Source organism: Primulina eburnea, chromosome 11, assembly GCF_022965805.1.
Source record: "Primulina eburnea isolate SZY01 chromosome 11, ASM2296580v1, whole genome shotgun sequence".
NCBI lineage: Eukaryota > Viridiplantae > Streptophyta > Magnoliopsida > Lamiales > Gesneriaceae > Primulina > Primulina eburnea.
In genome coordinates this window covers 37,021,871-37,042,596 of record NC_133111.1, presented here as the reverse complement: position 1 = coordinate 37,042,596, position 20,726 = coordinate 37,021,871, and the positions used below count along the sequence as shown (strand labels likewise).

Sequence of the window (20,726 nt, the reverse complement as noted above, 5' to 3'; positions counted from 1 at the left end):
ACAGTTTTCGTGGCTGATCATTTGAATCACCAAACTGTGAAATATCATTAAAAAAATTATGCTCGCCAGATTTCAACTTTGCTAATTTCGGATTTCAATATCCAAAACATTTAACTTGAATAAATAATTATAGACTTTGAGTAAATATATTAGAAATATAATAACAAGTTTTATTATAATCAAAATTAAGATTGTTAGAATTTCAAAACCCAATATAGAATGGATACTGATCAGAGGCCTTTGATTGGTTATGTCTAAGAAAGCAATTTTGATAGAATGTAAGTTGAAAGTAGTAGGCTTTACTAAATTTTTGATGAGAAAACAATGAAATATAGGTTCAGCTACGTAATCAATAGGCGCAACAATGAAATATTGTCAGCATGACAAAGAATGGGAGGAACTAAAAATAATATTGAACATCGATGAATTAAATCAAGTTTGATTTTCAAACCAAATGAAAAGAACTCAAAATAATATTTCGTAGAAACCTATTAAAAAATTTGGTAAAGCATTAAAACGAAACTATGTTGGAAATATTGTACATGACAAAGAAAGCAATAATTTGATGAGAAAACAATGAAATATGGTCAGCATCACTAATTTAAGTTGAAAGTAGTAGGCTTTACTCGGATAAACTCTTAAAGAGAATTTTCTGCCAGCATTCTAAATGATCATCAAAACATCATCCTATAAGAAAAGCAATATGCCGACAGGCCTATTCGATATATAATCAAAAATCCAATTTAACAGCATAATCAACACAAACTAAGTCATTCTATTTAGAAACTTTCATCTTTGATATTTCTTCAAGCAAATGATTGGATTCAGCTACGTAATCAATAGGCGCAACAGCTTTAACAGTTATCCTCTGCCTCTTCTCGTTGTTGTACTCATGTGGTGTAACACTAACTCGGAAAAGGTGAGGAACCCATGTAGCTTCTTTCAGTTTCATTTGATAAGAACTGCCTTCATCCTGATATTTTATTAAATCAAGAAATTAGCCAGCACGTCAACAGCTGCATAAATCCGACATTAGAAAAGGGGGTAGCATAGTGCTAACCTGAGATTTCAATGCATTTAGCTCATCTGCTGAGCATCCAAGTAACATTTCTGCTTGTTCATTGAACACAGATAGATAGGCTTCACCGCTCGCATCGGAGACTTTTACTCCCATTATGTATCTGCAGTGAGACAAGGACAGGTTAGATATATGTTGTAAACATTGTTGACTGATAGTTCAAAGTAGATGTCATGTTGCAAGTTAAACAAACCTTAAACTGCACTCTTCTTCATTTTTTTGGCATCCTTCACACCAATAGCCTGAACCAACAGCTTCGGTAACTTTCTTGTTACATGTCTTGCAAGCCCGATACCACATTGCTTGGTCGGGTTTGATAGTGCTAATGTACGCTTTGATGCAGAAAAATACGGGCTGTGAACAAGAAACAGATAAATTAATATAGTGAATGCATATAAAAATCTGTTGCGTTCCTTAAAATTAACCATGGAATTCAATCATGTTTTTGCCATGGAAGATTAAATACACTCAATTTTTAATTATTTACATCATAATTTGTTTAAATAGTACCTTATCCTCACCCAACGAGGGGTTATTAGTAATATGAGCCAAAGAGACCCGGTCAGAGTACATAGAACGCACTCCACCTTTCGAGGAAGGGCTTAAACCAGAACCTACAGAGGCCATAGGTGTTTCTTTGCCTTCAGATTCAAACCTGAAAAACATTACAACAAGAACATATTCAGAACATGTAGAAACAAAGAGAGGTAAAGGCTGAAAATTTTGCATTTCATGAACATTGATTTACCAAGATCTCAACTTTTTGGCTTCCGGTGTTGCTGGATTGACTACTAAAACACTTTTGCTCAGTGTTGACAATGATACGCCTGAATTGGTATAGAAAAGCATTGTTCAGCTGACATTATAAGTATTCAGTTTCATACGTTGTGTGTAAATATAATATTATAATTACCCTGGAAATCTCCAACTTTCAGAGATTTTATCGCAACAATAGGAGATTTATCTGCAATATCCAGCAGTTCCTGTCCAACATTTGTGGCAAGATCATTCCAAAGAGACACCACTACGGTTTTTTTCCTGCAAATATTATTTAAAATTCATCAGTTTTCAACTGCAATTTGAACTATACTAAAATCACTAACACAAAAACAATGTTGACATACGTCTCATCAGCAATTGTTATATCACGCTTTGGCACCGACTCATTGTTACTTTTCCTCCGAATGCTCATTGTAGGAGATACATCTTGGACAACACCAATTACATCTGTGAAAAGAGGTCGGTTACAGGCTAGGTTTCCAAAATAAAGAGAAAGATCCATCGAGTTATTGTATAGGCAACACCTACCCACAAGTTCTCTTCCATGGACATATGGGCCTAGTTCATCAATGGGGACAAAATTGAATTTTGTTTCAGGAATAAAAGCTGCCTCATTGAAGACTTCCTCGACTTCAGAATTTTCATTCAAGGTCATTTCATAATCATTTTGTACAGTTTTGAATTGCTTGTTGGCAACTTTCAATGTGCCCTTCGATATAAAATAGACCTTCCCCATCTGAAACTTATCATAGAACTTCCGGGCTGCCTCGTTGAACATTGTTGCTTGTATTTGCGTTCCCTGGACCATATCAAAGCAATTCAACATCTCCGTCAGCGTGAAACAGATGACAAAGATTGATATTTGACGCACTTAAAAACACAAACCGTCCACTTACATCTTCATCTGTCAACTCTACATTAAACACACAACCTTCTCCTCTAGCATTCTTGTAGAAACGCATGTTTCCTTTGCTGGTGACACGGACCTTTATGGTCCAATTACCCTGATATGGATTCAAGGACACAAGCGGATGAATTCTCCGAGTCATGGACAACCGTGCAGCAGGTGCCATACTGCCATCAATCACATGTAAGAAGATTGAAACACTCAAAAGTTGAAACTCATGATATCAAATCCCCAAAAATTTCATTAATCGCGTATTTATGCATTCTATTTTTGCAAATCATGAAACCGTCTACTTACTTTCCATGTTGTTCTTGAACTATTTGATGAGCTGATTTAGCCACAATTTCTTGCTTAGGCTTCAATACAATGCCGGTACCCTCACTCTTTGCTTCATTCTTGACATGAATCTCCTGCTCAGGCTTCAACACCATCTCAGTTTCCTCAGTTTTCACTTCTGACTTGTACTCTGACTCAAGCGCTGGAGATACAGACTCGCATTTTGATACAATCAAGAACCTAAAATATATCACATGTTGTTGTACATGTTTAAGATATGCCGAATAAGATTTAACATACTAAGGATATCAGAAAGAAAATTACTTTTCGTTCTTTGTTGGGATGTCGTTCAGAGCGTAATCAAGAATGCGAATGAGACCCAAATTCTGAATGTTCCCAGAGGTTACTTCCGATGATAAAGTGGACTGCAACAGTGCCCTCACCTTCTGCTTACCATCACTCGCCATAAACCTGAATTAAAAACAAGGTGTAAAAGACGAATCGAGCATCAAAATATTTGTATAACACAACATATAACTCTCATAAATGATTGCTTCGTAAACATTTCATGAAATTCATCGAACGGAACTCAGAAATTTCAAGAATCTTGTAACACTACTACAGTGACGAGTGACAACCAAATTTCTTTACGTCATTTTACACGAAAAATCGATGAAAACAGCAAATGAATCGGATACTTAATGCATATCTCTGTCCATCCATCACATAAATTTCATTTTCTTCGTCAAATAAATTCTGGGAAATCACAAAAAAACGTACATGTATTTCGACCCCGTGGGCTTCAGATCGACAACTTGTATGATAATTTCCGGCAAATCTGACGTAGAATCAGGACATGGGTTAGCAAGAATCGTAGATATCGCATCTGGGCTCACCGTTTTGGCCATCTTTGTTCCACCTCCTTCAGCTTCAGTCTAGATTTACACGCAGGAAAATGCAAAAGGAAGAAAACCCAGGTATGAATTTGCTTAGAAAACTCAGAAAAATGGATATTGGATACTGAAGAAAATGGAAATCTTGCTGTACATATGATGAATATTAGGAGCGAAAGTTTTTTCACTGAAATTTTGGATTCGGAATTTGGCGCGAGGTTATGTTTTCTCAGCGCCATAATTTAATTTAGACTAAATTTACTCGCATTCTTTGGTTTTGTTTTCTTCGTTATTTATAAATTATTGAATTGGTAAATGGACTTCGAACAAATTAATTTATTCTTAATCTGAATTGTTTTAAGTTCAATTAACATTATTAATTTTAATTAGGTACAAAATTTTATTTTCAAAGTTATTTTTTATTTATTAAATTTTTTTGAAAAATTCATGTTTATTTAAAAATTATATTATAAAAATAAGTATTTTTATTAAAATATTATAATTATTAATTAATATAAATATAATATATTTGAAAAATATTTATAAACTAGTAATAAAATGATAGTATTTTGTGATTTGTTCTAACTTCCTTCCACTCTTATATGTTAGCAAACTGATATAAACACTCGAGAATAGTCAGTTTAGTTGTCAAATCATCTAAACTAATCGAAAAAACTTTCTTATTGTGTTTTAAGTGAATTCATTCTAAGCACTTGATCGATCCTACAAATACATTTTAATCGTTCCCTAAAACTCCCATGCAATCGTTAAACTTACTTCAAAATCTCATCTAAATCATATTTATAACATAAAGTCTTGTCCGCTAATGTTATATATGTTAGAGTAGATGCCCTACAAGTCAACTGTTGACTAGGGATTTTATTGACTCAAGTGTAATAAACAATCTTTATTTTAATATAATTCATTATTTCATGGTTTGTTATTTATTTATCTGTATACCCATGTTATCAAACATAGATAAAGACATTGATTATACTTTAATACAAATGAATCGTAATTCGATGTTGAAACTCGTTTGTAAATACTGTATGATCTAAATTCGTTCCTAGTCGATTCAGCCGCCTAAAACATGGATAAAGGTCGCTTGAGCTCGAGACTAGCATCTGTAATGTTGTATACTGCGTTTCTTAGTAAGGGCATAGAGATGTCCAAACATGCAGATGTGTAGTCATATGATGATTATACCGAACAACCTTCCCTCGGACTTTCCAGTGGTTATCATTCATCGAGAGGATAAATCCGTGGTTATGATTGTACACCATTAGTCCTTACGACCCGGGACAACACTGAGGCTCTATATGCTAGGGATGTGCTTTGACTCGTTTACCGACTCCAGGAGAGTTATCAGGTGGCGAGGTTGGGTACAGTTGCGACACATATAGGAGCCAGTGCATTGTAGTCGGGGATTCACCGCTCACCTACGGGTGTAATTATCCTATGTGATCTAATGAAATAATAGTGCATGGAATCTCTGGCCAGAGTATGAGATGTACGTTAGAGAAGGAGTTCTCAAAATAGTACACGCGATGCCACTATTATAGTTATCACATAGTTATCGAATTAATATGCAACCCTCGATGAACCAATGGTTGCAGATTCGATCGAGATATATGAGATGAAGGGACTGTACTGTACGTTAATCATAATCGACTGGTTCTTACAGGCACTATCAGTGATACCTAGGGGATCATGGGGCGATGCTACTAGACGCTCTTACCATGATCCGATGGGTGCAATCAGAAATGAGTTCTGACATTCTTGATCAAGGTGTTGATGAAAAGAATGGGGCTAACTAGGGTAAGCCCGAATAAAGGATTCTGTCCTGAATCACAAAGAGTTGTGAACCCACGGCTAGCTGTATCCCTGAACCATTGAGGGTCACACAAGTACTGGATTGTTTGTTCCCGTTGAGAGAATAAATTCAAAAGTTGAATTTATATTATATAGTAAATTCAAGGAGTTGAATTTATGATAATTAAATTTTGAGAAAATAAATTAAAGGAGTTGAATTTATGAAATTTGAGAATTTAATTTATTAAACTCAATTGTTGGGTTTATTAAATATTAAATGTTGGAGGTGATAAAAATTCAAGGAGTTGAATTTATAATTTAAATAATAAATTCAAATGTTGAATTTGTAATGTATTTAATTTATTAAGCTCAAAAGTTGAGTTGATTAATTAATAAATTAAATATGGTGGGTATTATGTTTAATGGGCTTGTAGGAGTACAAGTCCAACATAATAAATAATTAAAGTTTTAATGGGCTTTAATTAAATTAATTAAACTAGTTGGACTAGTCCAATTAATTAAATCAAGCCCATTAATGTTAATTATGTAATTAGATTATTATTTTATTATAAATAATAATTGAAAACAATAAACCTAGCCACCATAATAAACCACTTACGTGAGCCTCCACCAACTTTTGAAAAGAAAATCGGCCAACCCTTTTTCAACAGAGAAAATATTGAGCCGTCTCTCAAAATTTTCTCCTACGCAAAATTTCTTTCTCATTCTCTAGTACAATTTGAAAGAGGAACATACTATCTAGTCGTGGACTTGATAGAAGGATTTCTTTGAAGAAAGTTTGTAGGAAATCATCAAGAGCCGGATCTGTAATACCGGATCGGTTGGTGTCCACGTGATTAATTCACAAAGGTATAATTTCTAACATCCTATGCATGTTTAATTTGTTAAATCATACGAACGTCCAAAGCAATATTATTTTGTTTTTCAAAATAAAATAAAAATTTTAAATCTTCCGCTGCGTTTGGGCGTGTAGAAATCCAGATCCAACAATATACATACTAAAAATTATAACAAATATACTTTTTTCCTCTCCCAACATTCTTTCTTACAACCACGAAACCTCAGCATACGAAGCCCGAACCAATTTTCACGTCACGTTTATTCGACTTCTATAATAATTAGAATTTTATGACAACTTTTTATTTAAATTACTTGTACGTTTGGTGCGAAAGATAAAACTCCATATACTTAATTCACAACACGTTTTATTCAAGTTCTATAACAATTAGAATTTTATAATTTCATTTCACGAGTCAAGTAGACAATGCTTCCAAAAATTATCGTGTCACACTTTGAAATACCAAAGAGAGGCAGAGTAATTATTGGGGAATAAACAAAATGCTAAAAAACACACAAAGAGAAGATATTAAATTAAGTATTGCTAATCCCTTGATTGATTTACATGAGAGATTTACACTCGATGCCACATTCTAAACACAATATTATTCCCATGTCAAGATCGGTGTCAAACTACAAAACCAGATTAGAAATTAGATATAACATGTGTGCAACTGTCTTATATGTAGAGATGCACACGAGCCGATCGAGTCAAACTCAAATATCACACTACTACTCGATTTAACTTTTGTAGGATCGAGCTCGATCGAGTATATTCAATTTCACAGGAGTTCGACTCGTGAGAATATTGAGTTACTTGAGCTCGCGCTCAAAAACTCGAAAATATTTGCAGCATAATTTTAAGGTTTGAATGTTGTAATTATATCGACAAAACTACCCTTAAACTATATATCATCTAAAAAAGCAATATATTGTTACTCGAGTAGCTCGTCGAATTAAGTAGAAACTATTAAAAATCGAATTCGACTCCATACATGGTCGAGCTACTCAACTCGAGCTCGGTGAAATCAAACTCAAGTCGAGTTTTAACTGATCCGCTCTCGAACAGCATGACTTGCTTGCAGCCTATATGGTGGGACATTATAACCAAATTGGCCTCCACATTTTCTTGAAGCTACACTAACACAATGACCAACATGGCACGCAGGGAAACCAGCGTGGTCGCGTCAAGACGTTTCCGGCAGCGGCAACGTCTCCTGTTGTCGTCGAAGGCTGTGACTGATCTTTCGTAGTAGTCAGCAGTTGCGAATGAGGCCGTGATTGTTCTTCGCTTGTGCTCTTTATGGAACAAGCTGAACCGATTGATACACCTTTTTCACGGTCTCCTGTCGCTCTAAAGTATAGCAAAATGATTCATACGATCTGTCAATCACTCGTAACAATGAACGAAAGCTTCAATCTATAGCTAAATGAAATTTAAACTTACGTCCAAAATGCGAAAGATTTGGTACTTGTCCTGCTTCCCTCAGAACGATGAGAAACACATCTGGCCTGAGCCAAGGATTCTTCATTCTTCTGGTTCTCGCAATCCCTGATCACCTCTTTCATCATCGCCTCCGCTATTCCCAGCTCACGACTTCTGGTATCAACACCCGCCTTGCCACCCGCACACTGCGCCGCTGAGTAACTAAACATCTGACCAGACGTCGACGTCTGATCCGCGCGAAGCTCCCCGGATTTCCAAAAGAGATGGTCGTTAGTAAAGCTCATATTACCCATGTGGATACTGAACAGCGATTCATTCGAAGCCACGCTCCAATCCGTGGGTGTCGATGACTTGTTTCTTGCGAATACATGAGATGGGATTCTATATGAACAAGTGTTGGGATTATGCTCCATTGTTTGTGTCCGAGGGGCGTCTGTTACTGATGATGCAGCATTAGCATTGGGTGGTACTGCTGATTGGGTACTCGATGTTTCCTTGGAATTTTCGGAGATGGGAGCATCAACGTGTGAAGAGACAATGCTTGGAGTGAATAGATCATCGTCTCCAAAAGGGTCGTCGACTAACGGGGAATCGGGTGAAGATGATGAAGAAGAAGAGGAAGATGGACTTAATATTTTACCCGAATCTTTGCAATTTTCGAGTTTTTCAACAGCAACAGAAGAAGTTTTTTGCTGGGATTCTGTGGATGATATTGGCGTATGATCATGTGATAATGATCCCATCGGGTTTGAAATATATCAAGTTAGACCTGCAATCAAACACACATCGTAACATTAACAAAATTGGGAACAAATTAAAAACATTTCAACATTGGTTGAATGTTGATAAAAATATTTATCAAAGTATCAAAATCCCAGAAAAGACCCCGGCCGACCAAAGATTAACCAACAAGAAATTAATAACAGAGAAATCAAAAGAGTTTATATTTCCATATATCTCCATATTGTGTAGTTCATCTCATTTGTCATTTATTTAGATTTAAATAATATACGTAGCTAGGCATCGAGACTTACATGTCCAATACGAGAAGTCGATTGAGAAAATGGATTATTGAAGAACGAGTACAAAAGAAGATCAAAGGCATGCATACCATGTATATTTGCACTCCTTTTGTTTAGATCAGGGAAGAAGCCTGGCTTGGATTTGGCCCAAATTTTCAATAAAACCTGGGCATATATTATCGGCAGACTCCTTTCCACCGCGACGAAGAAAAGAAAACGACGTACAATGTAATGAAGTAATGAACCATGCAAAGAAATTGGGGAGAGAGAAGTTGGGAATTTTTCCTAAAAAGAATTGATGGTTTAACGTTGATTTAGCAGTAATTCTTACTGGTACACGTCAGTGCATGGGGATTGAAGGAGGATATATAGAGGTGCTGCATTAGATAAAAATACTTGTGCAATTAATTTTGTTTACTTTTTTTGGACATCCAATCTTAGGTTGGAATTGAATTGTGTATTGTCTGAATATATATATATATATATATATATATATATAAGCAGAGTTTTTGCTAACAATAGTAATTTTCTGCCAAAATATCATTTCTAAAAAAGAAAGATTTATCATGAATATTGATATATGTGTACTGCGATAAATGATCACTTCAATTATTGTTTGCATTGATTATATCAATTCATTTAATTCAATTTTGAATTAAATTAATTTTTATATTAATTTAAATGTAATTTATGTATTACATGTTTTTTATGTTTTTACTCAGATTAAAACTAAACTATGTTGAAAACATAAACTATATTAAAATTTTTGAATTGATTATATCAATTAGTTTAATTAAAATCTGTATAAACAAATTTAAAATATAAATTATTGCAATATTCAATATCACTCATGAGGTAAATCATTCAAAAATAAAAATTTCTATTTTAAGTAATTCCCTGCTTAAATTATTTACTAAAAAAGAAATACAACATTTAATTAGTTATTTAATTTTTCTAAAAATAAAATTGGTTTAGTGTTAAAAGGTATCACTACAACAAAGTTTTCCAATTAACATTAATTTATCATTTAATAATCATAAAATTTTGATCTCACATACATATTATTTTGAAATTATCTTAATTTGAAAGAATTAATGTGTGATAGTTTTCTTCCAAAACCATATGTATATAGTATATCTTGAATTGTCTTCTTAAAAATTCAAATAAGAGAACACAAAAAAATTAAAAGATATAGATTCAAAAGAGTTTCAAGTGAATATTAAATTACTCTCAATAAATATGTATATTACCCTCAATAAGCATAAATATTTGACATCTAATGCATGCAATTCGAGATTTCCATAATTTGAAAGAATTAATGTATGATAGTGATTATTAGTCAAAAATATTAATCGATATGCGTTATATTTAAGAAAGTTTTTTAAAATTAGCGAAAAATAGTTTTTATGTTTATTTTTTTTAATTATATTATTTTTTCAATTTAAATATATATTCATTTTCACTAATTTTTAATAATATCATTCCGTGCATCGCACGGGTTAAATACTAGTTACCTTTAGAATGATGATCCCTTTATGAGTTGTGTATTGTCCAAATTATCCTTTTGTTTAATTTATTTTCTTAAATTGGTGTTTGATTTATTGTGCGTTAAATTTGTGTTTAATTGTTTAATTTATTGTGTTTGTTTGATTTTTTAATGTTTATTTTTTAGATGATTATTAGTGTTAAGTCTGATTTATTTTAAGTGCTTCAATGCTTCAATCCCATAAAATGTTTGAAAATTGTACATAGAAGCTAGAAAGGAAAACACTATTAAATATTTTATTCCAAAAAAATTAGTTTTTTTTGTTAAAAAATTCGCAAGTTTTCAAATTTTCATCTATATTTGACACCAAAAAATGATCTTGAGTAGCATGAGTGTTTAAAATATAATGCATGCTCCAAAACTTCTGACATTTTCATGAGTTTTCGATCAGAAGTGGTCTTCATTGTCAGATGACTTAATTGCTCCGTTTGATTATTTGTTATTTGTTAATTGTTGTATTTCTTCAACCTTCAAAGATGATGTAGATAGAAGAATCAAATTATAATATTTTTAAATGAAATTGTATACTTCACATTAAACATACATTGGGAAGACTTTTTGCATGTAGAAATATATTGTACAATTTCAAAACAATATGTTCTTGCTAAATTGTTGCATAAAACAAATTTGATTATATAGTGTTTCATTTTTCTTCAAAACAATGGTCGGGTCAATTACTTTTAGACCCTTAAATGCCTAAATCTTAAACATTCTTAGTAGATGTTTCATACCATTAAATTTTGTTTAGTGATATATCATATTTTTTAAAAAATGTTACTAAAATAGATTTCGTATTATAGCTAAGCTCTCCGAATTCTTCTAAGAGATTCATATTCTATGATATTATTAATATATTAACGTTCATAATTGTTTATATAAATTCTCTTAAATAATTTATCAAATCTTTCTTTTAATTCTTAGTTAAAAAACTATAAAATATGTCAGTATTAGATTTCATATTATTATATTTTTTTGCTTATCATGTTATTCTATTATTGAATATATAATTATTTTTTGCAAATATCTTTTATGATATTATAATTTATTACTTAATTAAAATTTTTACTAAAAATATAATTACAAAATTACATTAAAATCATAAAATAACATGTAAAAAAAAATAAAAAAAAATTAAAAACATTAAATATAGTATAAAGATAGATTGTTTGAGAAAATTAATATATGAGTTATATTTTATTTTTGAAATGATATAAAATACCGCAATCAATGTATATTGTAGTGATAATTCATTAGAATTTGTTAGACTATTAATTATATATCATATGAAATAATTAGGCCACTAATTAATTATATATTAGGTAGAATAAATATAAAATTTTGATATTTCAATTTTGCCTTTACAACAATTAAAATTACGTACATATATATCATTATTGAGTTTTTGGATTTGTATTAATAAGAATGTCATTTTTATCTTTTGACAATTGAAAACAGATCCATGATCCATATTTTTATAAGTATATAGATATAAATATAAATTAAAAAACTTGTTTTTATTACCAAACTTATATTCATTTTTAATGTATCATTGTTATTGATTTCTCAAAAATTGTATATAAATTTTTCATTCAATTAATCTAATAATACATAATTTAAGAGGATAGTAAAAATTTACAATGGAAAAATTTGTTATTCTTTTTACACTTTTATTTTTATGGAAAATATACTTTTATTCAAAATATATTCTTTTAATATTTTTTCTAAAAATTATGTATCAAAAAATGTTATTTCTCTATTTTATTATAAAAAATCTATTCAATTTTTAGGTAACATTATTTTCAAAATTTCTTATATTGTAATTTTCTATTCACTACTATGATCCTCATGTGTTTAATGAGTTCAAAAAAATAAATGCACTAATTAAATAAAAAAAATACATAGACATCTACAAATTCAATATCCCAAATTTGATCATAAATGTTATATACTTTTTTCACCCATTCTCATGTAATTGAAACAAACAATACATATTTTTTAGGCAATATAGTAAAACTACAATGCAAAAACCGTGTTCATCGTCTACACTTTTATAGGGGTGTGTGTGTGTAGATTATGCTTAAATGCCAAGGATTACTGTCCGTCATTAAGCTCGCAAAAAGAGATGTAGTATGATGTGTATTGTGTTCGTTTTTTTTAAAAGACTTTTTAAGATATGTTTAATCAAATTTAGGAAAAATGGTCACATAAATTTGTCATTTGCAATTATATTGTCAAAATTGAGTTCTAGCCATATATTTTTTCATCAAGAATGATGATGTCAAACTTGAATATCTCCCTTTCCATTAATATTACGCTATTTACTTGACACATCAGAAAACAACAAACATTGTAAAGAAAAAGTAAAAAATTACATTTAGTGCTATGTGAATTCTCGAGATTGCTGAAAACCTTTCGCGATTATGAACTTCTCATGTTTTCAAATATCGAGCACATGTACCCTTGAAAACACGTACATACAAGAATACATGGGCTCAATATTTGAAGGCAAAAACATATGTGAGACGGTCTCACGGATCAAATTTTGTGAGACGGGTCTTTATTTGGATAATCTATGACAAAGTATTGTTTTTTATGCTAAGAGTATTACTTTTTATGGTGAATATGGGTAGGGTTGACCCGTCTCACAGATTGAGATCCGTGAGACGGTCTCACATGATACCTACTCATATTTGAAAACACATGAAATTAATAGATATTTTTCATGGGATTTTAGCAATTTGGGGATTTCATGGGGTAGTATATCCAATTAATAAAAAAAAGATATATACTAAAGACCGACAAAATAAAAATTTAAAATATCAAAGAACAAAATATACAGAATCAAATTAAATTTTTCCCAAGAATTTACAAACTTTTGCATAATTTATATTAAAAATTACCATATCCAATAAAAAATCTTATAGAGAGAATAATTTTCTCAGTGGATGAAACTCGGGTATAAATTTATTAAAATATTTACTAACTTGACATGCACATTATAATCCAGCACCACCTCCACATTTAATACAAGTTATTATTTATAGTTTATTTGACACCAATTTTTCAAATTTGAGGTGAGATATCGCATTCATTATTCAATTATAACAAATATCTTCTCCAAATATATATATAGACACACACAAATTTGTTATATGTCCAGTCACCAATAACGTGACAATCATTTAGTGAACAAGATGAAACATATCTAAATTATACATAAAATATATGAGTATCATTTCATAGGTGAACACGAAGATGAGCATAATAGATGAACGATATATCAAAACAATTGTATTCATATTTTACGGCCTGTCAAATTTTCATTGATGAATACTTATAAAACTTGTAGCTGCTTTTTCAAGAACATGATTTATATATAGAATTATATAACTTCAAAATATAAATGAAAAATTTAGAAATTATAGCTGTTGTAAATAAAGTTGATATATTTGTTTTTATTACTTTGAATACTCACCGTCTAATAATATTATTTTACAATTTTAAAGTGTATTATATTAAAAGTTAGGTGACACAGTGATAATAAGAATATGATTCTGACGAGGGATCACATTAATAAATATTTTTATATTTAGACATAATATCGAAACACTGTATACTTATACATATATCAAACTTAAAACAATTTAATTATATAAGTATTCAAGAACTCAAGCAAAAAATAAAATCTAAACATTATCAAAGTATTTAGATTGAATTAATGGTTAAAAAATAAAAGATAATGAGACGGAAATGATAGTTTTTTCTCACATTATCTTTGTGTGTTTCACACATGCCTATTTTCTAGTATGTGTGTGTGTGTGTGTCTCTATATATATATATATATATATATATATATAAACACATTCAATGCACCGAATAATGAATAAATATATTAATCCTGCAACTCAATATAATACAAAAAATTTACAGGTTCAAAAAATATAATAAAATTTACCATCTTGTTTATCGAACATCTATAAAACTTGAAATTTATATTTTTAGACCTCATAACAAAAAAAAATAAACCAAATCGATTATAAGAATTCTCAATTTGTTTGGAGATATATTTATCAAACAAAAAATATATTTTAACACACAAATTAATAAAGTATAATTTTAACTACTATAACATACATATATAATTCCCTCATATTACAAGTAGAAAGAATTTCACAAGCCAACAATCACACAACTGTGCCAGTAACTGGAAGTATGTGGCCAAATAACACTCTCTAACAAGTGTCCAATACAAATCCAAAGAAAACCAAAGCACAAACTGAAATCTATTTTACATGGTGTAATGCTAAACGTGGCTTACAGGATGAATTTGTCAAACAGTTCAACGTGACAGAAACACGAGCAATTTCGATTTTCAGTAGAGTAGTCTTCCATGTGCATGAATATTAATCGGCCGTCCAGCTTTGCTCCACAATGTCCCGTACTCGCCGATTATATTCTCGCTTGTTCTCACTGAACATTCGAGCAGCTTCAGAATTCGCAGGAGAATTGGGATTCGGATCGCATAACAATGACTGAAACGAAAAACAAGTGGGATAAGTAAAGATTGTTTTTAACAACTGATATTAATATGAGAGTGAAAAAGTACAAAATGATGGACAAATTTTAGGTGAGCCCAGACATCAGCTAATTGTGCATTACAAGGTTTATGCTATCCTGTGAATATTGAAACTTATAGAGGATCCAATATTTCATTTGCTTTAATCATGGGTCGATTAGATGGGAAAAAAACCTCCATGGTCTTAATATACACTTACATGAAAAGCTAAAAGCTGCGATCTACGGTCTCTAGTGATCCAGGTATGCTTCGGTAAGACTCTTTTACTTTAAAGACTTGACATGTGACATGTGACAGCAATGTATGCCTACTTCTACCATACACGGGGGATACAATAAGTCTGCTAGTGTTTCAATTGACAATTATCACTTGGACTGTTTTCACATAGGATTTGGCTGTACAGCAGTAAAATTAAAGCAAATTATAGTACAAGTTGAAAATAATTCCAAAAAAGTTATTCCATGAAATTTATTAAAGATATTTCATGTACTTGTATCACCACCACAGGTCATAAGTTTCAATACGATATAGCTTACTAATTTCACAAAGTTTTGATTGTGAAACAGTACGAACAATGAGAGTAGCACCGCAGCACAACTAAATATGATGGCATGACCTCAAGCAAGTTAAAAAAAGGCCCACCAACAACATTAAATTTGATTTGAGCAATGGCATCAGGACAGTTTCGGTTACGTAAGAAGAACACCTCAGTTATTGCAAGTCAAATGACCATGTAATTACCAAATGTGTTTAACAAGTGTATAACACCCAAAGGGTCGATAATTTCCATGGACTTACGAAACATTTAGCCATTAGATACAATCTAACATGATTTAAGAGAAAATTGGACGAGGAAATGGCAAATATTTGCATTATAAGTTTTTCAACTTCTAGAATATAATGAGGGCAAAGAATCATCAATTCTAATTCTATACCAAATCATTCAACTTTTTGCACATCCTTGGGGTAAGAATAAGCACCAATGAACACAGGTTTTAACTCTCTCAGCAATGGTTGCTCAAATTTCAAAACTTAAGTAGGGAGAAAAATGAACCAAACACACCCTTGTTTCATCATAGAGTTCGAAAAAAGATTTTTGAACTATCAAGAAACTACATGTAAAAACATCAACTCCTGTTATTGCATAAAAAGTGCAATGTTCCTTTGATACAAATCAAGCAACACAAAATGCCTTTCTAATTGCTACCTATCAGTAGCCTACTATCTACCTTTGGTCATTTTAGTTAGCAATCAGCACAGACTTCAGAAAAATGACGTCACAAGCTTAATTCAATAAACAGAAGGTACCTGGATAGAGGTAAGTATAGCTGCAACATCATAGATGGGACTCCACTGATTTTGAAGGATGTCCAAGCATATACTTCCATCTGCATAAACTGATAAGAAAAAAGTATAATCGCGAATTTGAGCTCAAGATTAAGCAAACAAATCAAAATCTGATCAAGGGAAGCATCTTACTATTAGGATGGAACATCCGAGAAACAAATCGAACTGTTGGTGGTTTGTTAGGGTAGTCTTCCGTGAACTGAAGTGTCAACTTGAACGTTCCTATGACAATCAAAGCATGATCATTAGTTGTTCTGTATATCATGACAATAATAAGTGCAAAAGATATTGTGAAATTACATTTGCCAAACGAGAATGTTAACTTTTATTTCCTTTTCTAATTCATTACCCATTCTTTATTAATTCAAGTGTTTATTTGCATGTTGGCAGAACTGCCAAAGGAGTTTAAGCTCAAAACACATTTAACAGGGACCACAACTTTATCAAGGAGAAGGCAGCTCTGAACTCTCAATTCATAAAGAACAAAACGCATGAAAACCTGGAGACTCTTTGAAACAAAACTATGGTCCTATAACAAATTAATAGAAGCACAATATAAACAAGCTTTATCTCAATATTATTTTTAATTGATCCATCAAAAAATTCTTTTGGAAAGAATAGATTTGATTCTAGAAGAACATTCAAGCATCCTTGGCATTAGAGCTAACTCTATTCTATTGAAATGTTAGCATCACCGAATTTCAGAACGAGGAATGGGGCATATCACATTACCATCGTAATCTAATGTTGGGTGTGTTATGTTCGATGAAGATAAATTCTTTTTGATGGACCTAAAAAATTTGTCATACAGTACATATTACAAGTGTGAAAATAAACACTGCAACATTGATTTACAAAATGAGCCAATGAGAACTAGATTATGGATTAGTAATCATCCAAAATTTTTACAAATATTTTATGAGTGGGAGCTTCTTGAATATGTTTTATAAAAGCAAACACACCAGGAAAAAAACTTAAAAATGTTACAATCAGCAACATTTTCTGCCTTTATCAGACCAAGTCAATAAACATAGGCAAAACAAATGAGAAATACATCAACATTGTATGCAACAAAAAAATTGAATTTCCAAAAATGTCAATCATGAAAATGACTCACCTCCATCCCAAGGTGTGTCATCAGGACTGCAACCACATGAGAAAAGAAACAATAGAATTAATCATGCAACTATACTTCAAAAATAATGCAATAAAAGTTAAACTGAAAAATCCCTGCTAGCCAGTCGCTTCTGACTTGTCTTACAGCCATAGACTTTTAACTTACATTCTCAGAATTATGGCAATTAGGATTTCAAGATGCATCAATACCAATTCTCCCTACTTTTCTCTCTCTTTGTTTTCTTCTTATTCTGCCGGGAGTTTTTATTTTATTACGTATACAAGGTTGTCATAAGTGCTTGTAGATTGGTTTCCAAGACATAGCTTAAGATTCACGCAGCACTCAAAATACCTCCTAAACCCCTTACTGCCATGAGATGGCAAAGCTGCACCCTCCGGGTTTAAGTGGATTTTTCCCAACTTCAAGAGTAAGATTGGATCAGCATCATGGAAAACATGGTTCGCGCTCCCGGCCCCAGAATTGTCATTCCAGAACACAACAGTATCTACTAGACAAAGTTTCAGGCTGAAACATGTGTTTTACTATAACACTGTTTTTACGGAATATCGTTGATATTCGACCGTGGTGGAATGGAACGGCAGATTCTTGGCCGTTGCGGAACAATTTATTATTTTGTCCAAGTTTTCCTTTTTTTTTAATTAAACCCCTTATTACCATGAGATGGCAAAGCATCTTAATTAGCACCCTCCAGGTTTAAGTGGACTTTCCCAACTTCAAGAGTAAGATTGATTCAACCAACCAAGAAACTGACATCTGGATCACGGTAACCATAATTCGTGGTCGTGGTCGGCCCTAGAATAGTCATTCCAGAACGGTAACGGTAGCTACCACGACAAAATTTCAGGCTGAAACAGCTGTGCTACCATAACACTGTTTTTATGGAATATCGCTACTTTTTGGCCGTTGTGGTCCTGTGGAACATTTCCTTTTCTTTTTCCCAAGTTTTCCTTTTCTTTTTCATTAAATATTTTTCAAAGTTTCAAATTTTTTATTATAATTTGTTAAAAAAATCGTGACCATCATAGTGACTGTTACAGCAAACCATGGGGTAACCTAACGCACAGAAAAGCAAGAGCTCACCCAAATATAACTGCGTTCCAGAGCATGATATTATCATCCTGTGGTGCACCACTAATTCCTGCTGGCGGGTCCTGCTGCGACCTCTTGAAGTCCCTCATCAGCCTCTTCCTAGCCGGTGTCGACATTTTAAGCTAAAGTCAACATAAATTCAACATTTCATTCAGCACAAATGAGAGATCAGACGACTAATTAACTAAAAAAGGAAGGTTAACAACAAAAAAACAAACATTCTATCTTCTTTCCAATAATTTTATTTGCAATTCAAAATCAACTCAATCCAAAAGGCATGCAGCTCAACTCATAAACCAAGAATTCACTACAAGTAGAAATCGGAATATGTAGCTAATTATTGCATCAAAAGAAGATATTCTGGAAAATTCCAGGAGAAACAAGGTAACCACACCACATACATTATTCATATGATTTTCACGAAACCAGGAATTCCAACACACCACGAAGGAAACAAAACAAGAACAAACAACATAAAAACAAAAAATAATTGAAGGGTTTTGCGTCCCATCACAATCAAAATTCCCAATGATTTCTTGTTCACAAGATCTGCTTCCAATCAACTACTATCATCATTAACATAAACGCCATAACTATCTATGCGTGAGCATAACAAACAAAAAGAAATGGATAATTTACCTTTTAAGGAGTGGATTAAAGCCAGGGTTTGAGCTGCAGAAGTGTAGAAAATGGAAGGTCGTGCTGTCTATATATATATATATCCACCATCGATGATTAAATCCAATCTTACGTGTTTGATTTTGACTTAAGTCAGCCAATCAAATTAAATTATTGTCAAATCAAATATAAATTTATCATATAGTTGTTTATACTGCTGAGATATTAAATGTAAATTTATCATTTTTTTTAATAAATTAAACTAAATTTAAAATATTTCTGAATAAATTTTCTAAATTAACAAGATAAGAGAAAATAATCGAAAAAAAATAATATAATAGGTCAAGTGGCAAATAAACTAGTGGGAAAGGGCAGATTGAAGAATAATGTATATATTTACATGATAACTAAATACATTATAATATAATAAGAGTGGGTCTCATGTAAGACCGTCTCACGGATATTAATATGTGAGACGGGTTAATCCTACCCATATTCACAATAAAAAGTAGTACTCTTAGCATAAAAATAATATTTTTTCATGGATAACCCAAATAAGAGGTCTGTCTCACAAGTACGACCCGTGAGACCGTCTGACACAAGTATTTGCCTTTATTATATGGCAAAAACTTGTGTGAGACGGTCTCACGAGTCTGATTCGTGAGATGGATATCTTATTTGGGTTATTTATGAAAAAAATATTATTTTTTATGCTAAGAGTATTAATTTTCATTGTGAATATGGGTAGGGTCCGTGAGACGGTCTCACATGAGACCCACTCATTTATTTTAGAGTGAGTCTCATGTGAGACCATCTCACGGATTATAATTTGTGAGACGGGTCAATCTTACCCATATTTACAATAAAAAGTAATAGTCTTAGCATAAAAAGTCATAATTTTTAATGGGTGACCCAATAAGAGATCCGTCTCACAAATACGATTCGTGAGACCGTCTCACACAAGTTTTAACCTTTATTTTATATTCATTTACGCTTCAAAAACATCACAATCATAAGATTCATATCGATATAAGATCTATCAATATTCATGAAAAATATTAATTTAAGAATTAAAATCAAAGATCTATTAATATTTATGGAAATATTGATTATCATATATATCAACAATACGGTAGAATATTGATATAAAATACAAGATATGTCAATATTTTTTTAAAATATTGTTCAAAACCTAAAATTTGTCTATATTTCTGCATGATATAAGATATATAATTATCGATTTTTCTGAAAAATATTGATACAAGATATAAAATTTATCAGTATCCAAAAAAATCTTGATCTAAGATAAAAGATATTACAATATTGTTTAAGAATATTG

At 31.7% G+C, this 20,726-nt stretch overlaps 3 protein-coding genes across 3 annotated transcripts; all 3 read right to left on the bottom strand.

The window, feature by feature from the left end:
• Positions 1 to 569: 569 nt before the first annotated feature.
• Positions 570 to 4,102, bottom strand: LOC140804501 (replication protein A 70 kDa DNA-binding subunit B-like). The gene is made up of 12 exons (XM_073160538.1): positions 3,822 to 4,102; positions 3,366 to 3,512; positions 3,063 to 3,281; positions 2,755 to 2,932; positions 2,387 to 2,657; positions 2,203 to 2,305; positions 1,992 to 2,116; positions 1,827 to 1,905; positions 1,589 to 1,733; positions 1,272 to 1,432; positions 1,061 to 1,181; positions 570 to 973 (listed from the first exon to the last, which is right to left on the bottom strand). Exons 1-12 carry the CDS (start codon positions 3,947 to 3,949, stop codon positions 776 to 778), a joined length of 1,875 nt encoding a protein of 624 aa, XP_073016639.1. The 5' UTR covers positions 3,950 to 4,102; the 3' UTR covers positions 570 to 775.
• Positions 4,103 to 7,369: 3,267 nt separating this feature from the next.
• Positions 7,370 to 9,393, bottom strand: LOC140804984 (uncharacterized). Its single transcript, XM_073161162.1, has 3 exons — positions 9,163 to 9,393; positions 8,052 to 8,820; positions 7,370 to 7,958 (listed from the first exon to the last, which is right to left on the bottom strand). The coding sequence occupies exons 2-3, from the start codon at positions 8,792 to 8,794 to the stop codon at positions 7,745 to 7,747; spliced, it is 957 nt and encodes a 318-aa protein (XP_073017263.1). The 5' UTR covers positions 8,795 to 8,820; positions 9,163 to 9,393; the 3' UTR covers positions 7,370 to 7,744.
• A 5,330-nt stretch (positions 9,394 to 14,723) lies between these two features.
• On the bottom strand, positions 14,724 to 19,520 carry LOC140805729 (ubiquitin-conjugating enzyme E2 2-like). Its single transcript, XM_073162009.1, has 6 exons — positions 19,409 to 19,520; positions 18,761 to 18,891; positions 17,660 to 17,685; positions 16,675 to 16,764; positions 16,504 to 16,592; positions 14,724 to 15,151 (listed from the first exon to the last, which is right to left on the bottom strand). Exons 2-6 carry the CDS (start codon positions 18,883 to 18,885, stop codon positions 15,023 to 15,025), a joined length of 459 nt encoding a protein of 152 aa, XP_073018110.1. The 5' UTR covers positions 18,886 to 18,891; positions 19,409 to 19,520; the 3' UTR covers positions 14,724 to 15,022.
• Positions 19,521 to 20,726: the final 1,206 nt, after the last annotated feature.

Bases quoted from the DNA above. Each gene is read 5' to 3' on its own strand.
- LOC140804501 (XM_073160538.1), bottom strand. From the start codon at position 3,949: ATGGCCAAAACGGTGAGCCCAGATGCGATATCTACGATTCTTGCTAAC. The intron at 2,306-2,386 runs GTAGGTGTTGCC...CTCTTTTCACAG, and splicing joins CCATGGAAGAGAACTTGTGG to ATGTAATTGGTGTTGTCCAA. The intron at 2,117-2,202 runs GTATGTCAACAT...TAATATTTGCAG, and splicing joins ATAACAATTGCTGATGAGAC to GAAAAAAACCGTAGTGGTGT.
- LOC140805729 (XM_073162009.1), bottom strand. From the start codon at position 18,885: ATGTCGACACCGGCTAGGAAGAGGCTGATGAGGGACTTCAAGAGGTCG. The intron at 16,765-17,659 runs GTGAGTCATTTT...TGATTGTCATAG, and splicing joins TGACACACCTTGGGATGGAG to GAACGTTCAAGTTGACACTT. The intron at 15,152-16,503 runs GTACCTTCTGTT...TTTTCGTTTCAG, and splicing joins CTATACTTACCTCTATCCAG to TCATTGTTATGCGATCCGAA.
- LOC140804984 (XM_073161162.1), bottom strand. From the start codon at position 8,794: ATGGGATCATTATCACATGATCATACGCCAATATCATCCACAGAATCC. The intron at 7,959-8,051 runs GTAAGTTTAAAT...GCTATACTTTAG, and splicing joins AAATCTTTCGCATTTTGGAC to AGCGACAGGAGACCGTGAAA.